This window comes from Microtus ochrogaster, unplaced genomic scaffold (genome assembly GCF_000317375.1).
Source record: "Microtus ochrogaster isolate Prairie Vole_2 unplaced genomic scaffold, MicOch1.0 UNK14, whole genome shotgun sequence".
Taxonomy (NCBI): Eukaryota; Metazoa; Chordata; class Mammalia; order Rodentia; family Cricetidae; genus Microtus; species Microtus ochrogaster.
In genome coordinates, this window is record NW_004949112.1 from 2,595,393 (window position 1) to 2,606,964 (window position 11,572).

General features: G+C 47.8%; 1 protein-coding gene across 1 annotated transcript in view; it reads right to left on the bottom strand.

Annotated features, from left to right (window-relative positions):
* Positions 1-237: 237 nt before the first annotated feature.
* The window catches only part of Izumo2 (IZUMO family member 2), a 13,713-nt gene continuing 2,378 nt past the window's right edge, over positions 238-11,572 (bottom strand). Inside the window, exons 3-7 of the mRNA XM_005366856.1 lie at positions 10,988-11,074; positions 10,782-10,802; positions 8,529-8,609; positions 5,144-5,267; positions 238-280 (exon numbers count right to left, since the gene is read on the bottom strand). Coding sequence (XP_005366913.1) covers positions 238-280; positions 5,144-5,267; positions 8,529-8,609; positions 10,782-10,802; positions 10,988-11,074 — 356 coding nt within the window. The remainder of the gene's footprint in view (positions 281-5,143; positions 5,268-8,528; positions 8,610-10,781; positions 10,803-10,987; positions 11,075-11,572) is intronic.

Sequence of the window (11,572 nt, forward strand, 5' to 3'; positions counted from 1 at the left end):
CCTGTCTTAAAAAAAAAAAAAGACACTCTCCCTCCCCCCATCAAAAACCGAGCTGGGGATGCACCTCAGGGTGGACCGCCTGCCTAAGCACACTAGACAGGGTGTCCAATGCCCAGTACCTTTCGGAGCACCTACTGAAGCAAAGGTCCAAGTGTCCACATGGAATGGGCAGACACTAAGGATTGTCATTGATTTTATTAAATGTATTTTCCTTTTACAAACAACAAAGTCCCTGGCCTACTTCAGCAGGAGTTTTCGGTTTTGTCTGTAAGTACAAGCCCTGCACAGACAGAAGGAAAAGGAGGAGGTTAAAATGGGCCAGGTGGATACGCCTGTGATCATGGCACTTGGGAGGCTGAGACAAGGGGACTGTCCTGAGAACTAGGCTAGCCTTGGGCACAGTGAGACCATATCTCAAAAAACCTAAAACCTGAGGATGCGAGTTGGCCCAGAAGGTAAAGCAAGCTGCCAATAAGTCTGCCAATCTGAATTTGATCCCCAGGACTCAGATGACTGACAATGAGAACAGATTCTAGAGTTGTCCTCTGATTTCCACATGCCTGTCCTGGCATGCATGTGTGTACACAACAGACAGACAGACAGACACACAAAACAATAGGTAGGTAGATATAGATAGCTAGATGGCAGGATGGAACTGAAACACACACAGCAGGGGCTCAACCAGAATCATTGCTAGTTTCCGGTCAGGACTGGGAGAATGTGGATTCAAGGGAACCAGGAGTAAGGATGGACAGGATGGTCAGAAGGAGACATAACAAAAGGACAGATCAGAGTACCATGGTTCAACAACATACCCAGCTCTCGCCCAAGTGGCCTTATTTGGGAAACAGTCTTTACAGGCGTAATTAAGACAAGCTGACATCATCCCGAGTTTAAGCTGGGGCTGTATCCAAACACTGGTATCATTGTATGAGAAAGGTAATGCCTCACTGTGTCTCAGGGAGAAAATAAAAAGCCCACCTGATGGATGGAAGCTTAGATGTCACTGGCTGGGCCCAGATGACATGAGGCTGGAGATGGGACTCGGTGGGTAAAGGGCTTGAGCACTGAAAGCCTGGAGTCCACCTCCAGCGCCAACTCAGCGAGGCATGGTAGTAACCTAGACAGATGGGGCAGGTCATTCTCAGCTACACTGTGATTTTAAGGCTAGCCTGGGCTACATGAGACCCTGCCCCCAAGATCCAAATAGAACAAAACAGAGTAAGATGAAAGCCTGGCGTCCTTTGGTTTTCATTCATCTCCGTTGCACATAGGGCTAACCTCAGGGATTATCTCCCTAGAACCTGCGCAGACCCTGTCTCTCTCACTTGCACACTGGAGACACAAGGGCTGGGAAGATGGTTCAGCAGTCAAGAGCACTGACTGCTCTTCCAGAGGACCTGAGTTCAATTCCCAGCACCCACCTGGCAGTTCACAAATTGAAGACACAAATCTACTGCCAGCTGTTTAGTGTCCCATCCCAGCCCACCCCAGAGGTCTCTCCAGTCAGGTTCTGAGCCTTTGGTCTCCTTGGATAACAGGAATGCGGCAGGGAGGCGGCTCAGCGTTCACTTCTCTTCCAGGGGAAACGGGTTTGGTTCCCTCCACCTATATGATGGCTCACAACCATTTGTAGCCCCAGTCCCGGGAGATCCAGTAACCTCTTCTGGTCTCTGAGGGCACTAGGCAGGCTCCTGGTGCACATCTCTGTACACATCAAAATCAAAGTCAAAATATCAGCCCAAAGCCAGGTAGTGATGGTGCACACCTTTAATTCCGGCACTCGGGAGGCAGACTCAGGTGCATCTCTGTGAGTTTGAGGCCAGCCTGGTCTACAAAGTGAGTTCCAAGACAGCCAGGGTAGTTACACAGAGAAACCCTGTCTCCAAAATTTGGGGGAAAAATATTCGTCCCCGATGAGCACACTGAGCCGTGGTGATCTCGCGGGAAAGGCTTGTTCTCGCAAGCACGTGGTCATCTTCACATCACCGTGTAGAAGCAGGCCTGAGATTAACTACCACGCCCTGACAGGACTGTTCACCTTCGTGGTGCCCACCACTACTCCAGGTCCTCTGCTGTTTGAATGCAAATCTCTAGTCACCAAACTGCAGCTGTGATAGTTTAATTTCATTTTCCCAGCATGGCCATCTTCCCTCCTACCCACCAGGGACTTCTGTTCGCTTCCCTTCGAGGGAAGTGGTTAACCCAGTCATTTGGAATCTGCTGGCCGTCAGAAGCAAAGCTTGGCTGGAAGACACAAGCTCAGGAATGTCCAGGGTTGGCAGCCACTAAAGGCAGCTGAGAGACAGGTGTGGACTAAGCAATCCACACCTGCCAACTCATGACATAGGGCGTCTGGCCTGCACATTCAAACAGTTACATGTTTTACATTTATTTACTCACTTAGTTTTTTGTGTGTTTGATGTGGCTGCTATGGCATGCATGTGGAAGTCAGAGGACATGTGGGAGCCAACCTGGGTTATCAGGCAATTGGCTTTATCCACTGAGCTATCTGGACATCCACAGATAATGACTTCAAGTCAAAGGAACTGAACATAGGCCTCAGATATGCTGCTCAAATATTCTACCACTGAGCCACACCCAGCCCCTCACTGGGGAATTCTAGGCAGATGCTCTACCTCTGAGCCACACCTCAGCCCCACACTGGGGGATTCTAGGCAGGGCTCTACCTCTGAGCCACACCCCAGCCCCTCACTGGGGATTCTAGGCAGGGGCTCCACCACTGAGCCACACCCAGCCCCTTACTGGGGGATTCTAGGCAGGGGCTCCACCACTGAGCCACACCCAGCCCCTTACTGGGGGATTCTAGGCAGGGGCTCTACCACTGAGCCACACCCAGCCCCTCACTGGGGGATTCTAGGCAGATGCTCTACCTCTGAGTCACACTCCCCAGCACTGCGAAGAATAAATTTCTGTAGCTCTAGGCAATCTCATAGATAGAGGTGCCCTCCTGTGTTCTCTGGCTATGTAGCATGAGCTGTTAAATTTCATTTATGCCAGACTAATACTTGTCATCCCAGCACTAAGAAGTCTGAGGCAGAAGATGAGTTCCAAGTTAGCCTGGGGTACTTAAGACCCTGTCTCAAAATATTACCAGCTGGGCATGGTGACACACGGCTTTATTCCCAGCACTGGAGAGAGGCAGGCGGATCTCTGTGAGTTGGAGGTCAGTCTGGTCTACCGAGCAAACTCCAGGGCAGCCTCATTTACATAGTGAGATATTGTCTTAAAAAGTTTAACAGATGCGTACTTTGGTGACAGTGCTGATGAAGAATATTTGGTTACAATCCAGCTGGGACAAACTGGCTTTGAGTAATACATTCACTTTTTTTAAAAAAATTTTTTCAGACAAAATCTCACTATGTATCTCTGGCTGGTCTGGAACTCTGTAGACCAGGCTGGCAAACTCACAGAGATCCTCCTGCCTCTGCCTCCCGCATGCTGGGACTAAACATGTGCACCACCACTGCCCGGCTCCATCCTCCTTTTAATGGAAGAAGGGACTCATAAAGAGAGGAAATAAAACTGGAGAACTTCAGTCGCTTGTGACTTAGGGGTGAGGAATATAGAAAATGAGGGGCACAGGGAGAAATGTGGGAAGAGAGAGAAAATACGGGAACGAGAGGGACAGAAGAGCTGAAGGTTCAGGGGTTCAGAGTACTTACTGCTCTTACAGAGAACCCAAGTTTGGTTCTCAGTGCCTACACGGTAGCTCATGACTACCTCAACTCTAGCTAACAGGAATCCTATGACACCTGCTGGTCTCCATGGGCTCCCCATACATACATACAAATATAAGCATAATTAAAAATAATATCTCGCTGGTAGTAGTGATGCATGCCTTTAATCCTGGCACTCAGGAGGCAGAGGCAAGTGGACCTGTTCAAGGTCTAAAAAGTCAGTCTCAGGCTACCTAGGGCTACACAGAGAAACCCTGTCTTGACAAACCAGTAAGAAAAAAAAATTTAAAAAAGAGGGTGAGAGAGGAGGAAAGAGAAGAAAAAAAAGTGGGTGGGTGGTGTGGGAAGTCCTTTTGTATGTGTGTTGCTTTTATTGGTTAATAAATAAAGAAGCTGCTTGGGCCTATGACAGTGCAGAATAGAGCAAGGTGGGAATTCCAAGCAGAGACAGAGGAAAAAGAAGGCAGAGTCAGGGAGACACCATGTGGCTGCTGAAAGAGACAGACACTGGACAGAAACTTGCAGGTATGCCACAGCCACGTGGTGATACACAGCTTAAAAGAAATGGGTTAATTTGGCCGGGCAGTGGTGGCACACACCTTTAATCGCAGCACTCGGGAGGCAGAGGCAGGTGGATCTCTGTGAGTTTGAGGCCAGCCTGGTCTACCAGAGCTAGTTCCAGGATAGGCTCCAAAAGCTACAGAGAAACCCTGTCTTGAAAAACAAAAAAAGAAATGGGTTAATTTAATATGAAAGAATTAGTTAATAAGAAGCTTAATTAGTTAATAAGCCAAGCAGTGCTATTAATTTCTATATGTTAATATAATTAACATTATAATAATATAATTATAATAATAACATTACTATAATAATATTACTATAATAATATTAATAACCATATGTTGATATAGTTTCTGTGTTATTATTCGAGTCTGGGCAGCCAGGAAACAAATGAGCAGTCTCCGCCTTCAGGAGGGGTACTGAAGGATATAGTGATGGGAGGTGGACCAAATCAAGACCCCTTTATGCATCTAGTTTTTCTTTCTTTCTTCCCTACCCCATTTCTCTTTTTCTTTTTTGAGACAGGATCTCATGTAGCCCAGGCTGGCCTCAAACTCAACTGTTTGGCCAAGGATGAACTTCTAATCCTCCTTCCCCCACCTCCCAAGTGTGGTGATGACAAGATTGTGACGTTATACCTGATTTATCTAGTACTGGGGATCAAACCCATGCCTTTGATCATACCAGGCAATTACCAACTGAGCCACATCCCCACCTCTCCCCACACTCTGAGATAGCATCTTGTTGTGTTGCTCAGACTGGCTTTGAACTTATAGCCATCCTCCTGCTTCAAGCCTCCCAAGTGCTGCGGTCAGAGTAGAGGACGCCACACTTGGGTGGTGTCCATGTTTGAGGGACTTAGAGGGTTAGGGGTGACTTACGCGATCAGGATGACCACGAAGGCTAGGATAGCCAGTCCTATGGCCACCAAGTTGCCCACCAACACCATGTTCCTCAGCTTGCTGTCAGACTGGAACTTGAGAGCCATGCGGGGCTGCCCATCCACTGGGCAGTTGGAAGTAGAACTCAGTGCCAACCTGACACCCTCTGTAACCTCCTCCACCCCACCTGTTCACCTGGTTCACCACCCAGTGCTCTGAAGTACCATTCACCGTGGCAAACGCTATGGCCCAGCCTGGCCCAGCCGAAATCCACTTCTTGTTGAATATGGGAAGGAGGCAAGAAGTTGGATCCAAACCCAAGAAAAGAACTGGGTGAGGTGGCTCACAACTGTCATCTAAACACTTGGGACACTGAGACAGGAGGTCTACTCTAAGCCGAGGGCAGTCTGGGCTATAGTGAGACCTTATCTCTTAAAAAGGAGGAAAGGAAAAAAAAAAAAAGAGAGAGAGTCTCCTTCTCCAGGACCATAGCCCACCATGATGATAAGGGACTAAACCTCTGAAATAAAAGTCAGCCCCAATTAAATGCTTTCTTAAATTAAGAGTTGCCATGGTCATGGTGTCTCTTCATATCAATAGAACGCTAACAGAAGTTGGTAGCAGGGAGTGGGATATTGCTGTGACAGGCCTGACCATACAGTTTGTTGGTGGGATGTGGACCTTGGGGCTTTGGATTAAGGAAGCAGTGGACTGCTGTAAGTGGGTTTAATGGGCTATGCTAGTAGGAAAGTGGAAGACGGTGGTGCTGAGAGATTATGACAGCCTGGCTCAAGAGGTTTCAGAGGAGAATATTAAGAAGTGGCCTAGACACTCTTCTTGTGATATTTTGGCAAAGAATGTGGCTACTGTCTGCCCTTGTCCAAAAACAATCTGCCTGTGGTTAAATTGAAGAGTTCTGAGCTAATGGTATTGGTGAAGGCGACTTCAAGACAGCCTAGAATTAGCCGGTCACAGTGACCACACTTATGCAGACCTACAGTGAAAGGAAGTAGCTGAGCAAGGGAAAATATGGAAAGTGCAGTTTGAGGAGAAAAGAAGCACCAGGAAGTGGAATGGAGCTGTGTGCTGGTGCTCAAGGAGATTAAAAGGTTAAAGAAAAGCCTGATGCAAAATGGAATGAGGCGTTTGAGCTCAGGGCACGCCCCACCAACCGAAGCTTTCAATCTGTGAAGCGGAATTGAAGAAAAGCTTAAGCAGTGAAGGAAGCTATGGCCGATTAAAGTGTATTTGAGGGGCTGGAGAGATGGCTCAGCGGTTACGATCACTGGCTGCTCTTCCAGGGGTCCTGAGTTCAATTCCCAGCAACCACAAGGTGGCTCACAACCATCTGTAATGAAATTTGGTGCCCTCTTTTGGTATGCAGGCATACATGCAGGCAGAACACTGTATACGTAATAAATAAGTAAACCTTAAAAAAAAAAAAAAGAAATGTATTTGAACGAAGAAGCCAACTTCTAGGTCCAGCAAGCAGCAGAACTGGGCAGATTCAGCCATATGGTTCTGCATTTAGAATCAAAGTGAGAAGAAAGGGTTTGGGAATCTCCCTCCATGGCTAAGGAAAGTTGCTGAGGGCAGGCATGTGTCAGGGCTGTCCGTGAGTGGAGGCTGTGGAAGTCTGAATGTAACTGGATCCATAAGCTCACAGGGAGTGGCGCTGTTGGGGGTGTGGTCTTATTGAAGGAAGTTGTCACTGTGGGGGCAGGCTTTGAGGTCTCATTTGTTTAAGGTTCATTCAGTGTCTGTTGCTTTCTGTTCAAGATGTAGCCATCACCATGTCTTCCTGCACACCACCATGCTCCTACCATGATGATATTGGTCCAAACCTCTGAACTGTGAGCTGCCACCTCAGTGAAATGTTTTCCTTTATAAGTGTTGCCATGGTTATGGTGTCTCTTCACAGCAACAGAAACCCTAAGACAGAGGCCCAGAGAGGCCGTTACGTGAAGCTGTGAGGGTCAAGCCTGGGTTGCCTTGAAGACCTCCAGAGTCGGAGGAGAGCTGCTGACAAGGAGTGGAATTAGCCCAAGTTAAAGAAGTGGGTTACGGTCAACAAAGCTGAAAGGCAGGATCTGAAGAGTGTTTTGATGTCAGACATGGAGCTGCAGAGTTTGGAGTTTGGTTTTGGTCTAACTTTAGTCCAGTCTCTCCTCTGCTCCCTTTCCTCCCTTCTGGAACAGTGATGTTGAAGTGTGTGATCTGCTCTTTTGTTCTTATTTTCCAGGGAGTTACAGTTAAGAGATTGCCTGCCTCCCAGAAGAGACTTTGACCTTTTAAACAGTGCTGACACTATTACAGACTACGGGGACTTTTGGATTGGAACATGCATTTTGCATTGTGACGGGACTACAGGTCAATGGGGGGCCAGGGAGTGCAGTGTGGTGGCTTGAATGACAATGGCCTAAAATGATGACAATGGACTAAACTTCTGAAGCTATAAACAAGTCCCAGTTCAATGCTTTCTGTTATAGGGGCTGCTGTGGTCATGGTGTCTCTTCACAGCAACAGAACAGGGTATATATAGGGAGATAGCTCAGTGGGTAGGAGCACCGGCTGCTCTTCCGGGGGAAGGCTTGATTCCCAGCACCCACATAGTGGTTCACAATTGTCTGTAGCTCTTAAAAATACGTCTTTAAACTAGAATAAAATCAACATAATAATAATAGCATAAAACAATGGATAAAACAGAGGTAGAGGGGTGTAGATGCAGTTGGATGGAAAGTGATATTTTTGGAGGTATCACTGAGGAGCCTCCCTGACGCCATGGCTTTGAGACCTAGATGGAGGGAGGGGAACAGTAAGAGTAGGAAGAGCTGGTACAATGTCCAGGAGGGTGGACACTGTGCTCTCGGCTGTAAGGTTGCATGTGTCTGTGGGAACAATGGATCCAGTCAGTCTTTCTATGCTTTCCATGTCTGAGAATATCTGTTATAGAATGGTAGTTAAAGATGTGTTACATTTGTTTATGCTGTGCAACATTTGTTTAATGATGCAAATGATTTGATTAACGATGCAAATGATTTGTTTAGTGATTTGTGGTGTGCCAGAGATCAATGTCAAGTATCTTCTTCAATTCCTCTCCGCTCTGATTTTGATGTAGGGTCTCTTACTGAACTTAGTACTTGCAAATTCACCCAGGCAGGTCAGTGAGTTTCAGGAATTTACTCATCTCTTCAACCCTACCCCCAGGCTGGGTTTGCAGACTGGAGCTACTGTAGCTCAGGCTGGCCTTGAATTCCAGATCCTCCTGCCTCAACCTTCCAAGTGCTGATGGGGAGCCTTGAAATCCACCTCCACAAGGCCAAGGACTTGAGGCCCCGACTGCCTCTCACACAGCACCCCTGCCTTTTCCAGACCCGTAGCTTACCATAGCAGTACTTCTCCTTGATGCATCTGGGGGCGGTTTTCTTGCAGTAGAAACAGTCCATGACCTCCTCCTTGAGCAAGTCTGAGCAGGGGAAAAGGAGACGTGGAGAAAAGCAGACCCCCAAGAGCAGGGAGGGAACAAGGCAGAAAGGAGATGGGGTCCCCGAGCCACTGAAGGTTGGAAGTCACTGCCCAGCACAGCAGATGGTTTATGTGACAAATGATTTTTTCTTCCCTTTTTTTTTATTTTTTTTTTGAGGCAGTTTTTCTCTGTGTGGCCCTGGTTGTCCTGGAACTCACTCTGTAGACCAGGCAGGTCTTGAACTCAGAGATTCGCCTGCCTCTACCTCTTGAGTAAGGATTAGAGGTGTGCGCCACCACTCTCAGCTCCAGAAATGATTTTTCTATCATCAAAGAGTTAAATGGAATTTCCATAGGCCATGTGGCTCAATGCTCTGGTTCTGATCATAGATATTGGGGGTGGTGCTAAGCACTGAATTCAAGGTGTTGAGTATTAGGCAGGGGCTCTACCACTGAGCCACACTTTAGTCCCTCACTGGGGGATTCTAGGTAGAGGCTCCACCACTGGTCTACACCACAAAGTCTACTTTTTTTTTTTTTAAAAAAAAATCCTGAGACAGCATTTTGCTAAGTTACTCACATTAGACTTGAACTTAAAATTCTCTTGCCTCAGCCTAGCAGATCTGGGCCAGCCGCCTGTTTCTTCCCATTTATAGGCACTTAACCAAGCGTTCTTGTCGCTGTCATTTCCCATCTTATGTTGTGTGCATGCATGGAGCTCAGAAAACAACTCTTGTGAATCTGTTCTTCCATTGCGTGGGGTCTGAGGACTGAACTCGAGCGTGGTAGCAAGCACCTTTACCTCCTGAACCATTTTGTCAGCCTCAACAGTTACTGATTCTTGCACCTTCTACTTTCCGTTCTTGGAGCCTCATCTGGCAAAGGTGGGCATGGTGCCGGTTCACCTGGCTCCTCCTCTTCCTGTGCAAGCAGGAAGACATTTCCCAGGATTCTTTGTGGGGAGTTGCACCCACATGTGCTATACTGAATCAAAGTAAAATGAACTATGGTGGGTCATGCTAGGCACAAAACTTCCTATGTGCTTCCCTCGTTCCCGAGGCCAGTGTAGGCCATCAGCATGGGGGCAGTGAAAGTTTGAAGAGCTACAGGACTCCCCGCAGGATGTAACCCATGTAACCCTGAGAGCTACAGGACTCCCCGCCGGATGTACCTGGGAGAGCATTTATCATGTTGAGCCATTGAGATGTGGAATTTGTCAATGCCACACGCCCTATGGCACCACAGCTGCAGGTGCCAGTGAGATGGGACAGCTGGAAAAGGTGCTAGCCGCCACGACTGGTGACCTGAGTTCAATCCTAGAGACCCCTAGGGAAGCTTTCTTCTGACCTCCACATGTGTGCTATGCATACACACATCCTAATAAAATGTAAAAACAAACAAAAAAGCAAGTCTAAGGTTAACGTGGTGACTCTTGAAATACCAGCACTGCTGAGGCTGAGGCAGGAGGACTGTCATGAGTTCTAGGTCTGCATGGGTTATAGAGTGAGAACTGGAGGAGGGAGGAAGAGGAGGAGGAAGAGGAGGAGGAGGAGGAGGAGGAGAAGGAGGAGAAGGAGGAGAAGGAGGAGAAGAAGGAGAAGAAGAAATAATGGGGGAGGGGAGACAGAAAAAGCCCAGTGGATAAGATGCTTAGAACAGAAAAGTCAAACATGGTGGGTACTGCTTCTAATTTCAACTCTGAGGAGACAGAGGCAGGGGGTCCTGAAAGCACTGGATAACCAACCTACTCAGCAAGTTTTGTGACACTAAGAGACCTGTCTCACAAACCAAGGTGGGGGCCGAAGAGGGCTCAGAAGTTAAAACATTTCCTAATCTTGCACAAGACCCAAGCTCAGGTCCTAGCACCTACAGGGTGGCTCCCAGGCATCTGCAGCTCCAGTTCCAGGGGACCTGACACCCCCATTTGGGCTCCATGGGCACTTCATGGGTTGAACATCCCTTCATGAAAACACACATGCAAATTAAAAAAAAATAACTAAAATAACATGGTAGATGGTACTGGGGCATGACACTCAAGGTGTCAGGATACCTCTGGCTTCCAAAGGCATGCCTGCATGTGCACATGCTTGCACACATGACATGTGGCGTCAGGGTTTGATTTGAGAGGAATGGGGAATAGGTGTGGGAGGGGAACAGGAAAAGCAGGACTCACGACAAACTTTGTGGTCACAGGCTGAAAGAGAAAAGAACTGGTGTGAGCGGCATGAAGACATGGGGGTGGCTTCAGAAGGGAGGAAGAGAGGGAAGGGGCAGATCTGGAGAAGAAGGGGAAGGAATACTGGCGTGACGGGGATGCTGGGAGTCACAGGGGAGGACTTTGGGAGTGTAGGGACTGTGTTAGGGAGGCTGGGGAGACACCTTTTACTTCATAGGCTTTTAACGCTTTCTTTAGTTTCTTGATGGCATGTTCCCTGAGGCTGACCAGCTCTTCCAGCAGAGGACCATCTGAGGAGGGAACAGGGGCTCATCAGTGCCGAGCTCCACTTGAACCACTTGCAGAATGACTAAACTGGGCTGCAGAGATGGCTCAGGGATTAAGAGCACTGGCTGCTCTTACAAAGGACCTACGCTCAGTTCCCAGTACCCACATGGTGATTCACAACCATCTCTAACTGCAGTCTCAGGGGGTTCTGGTGCCCTCTTCTGACCCCCACAGGTACTGCACACATGGCACAAAATACATGCAGGCAAAAACATCCATACACGTTAAATTTTAAAAAAAGAAAGAAAAAAAATCACCCCAGATTTTAGAGATTTTCATTTTGGTTCTTTGCACAAATAACGGTTTTTTTTTCTTTTTTTTAAATTTATTTATTAATTGAGGATTTCTGCCTCCTCCTCGCCACCACCTCCCATTTCCCTCCCCCTCCCCCGATCAAGTCCCTCTCCCTCATCAGCTTGAAGAGCCATCAGGGTTCCCTGACCTGTGGGAAGTCCGAGGAC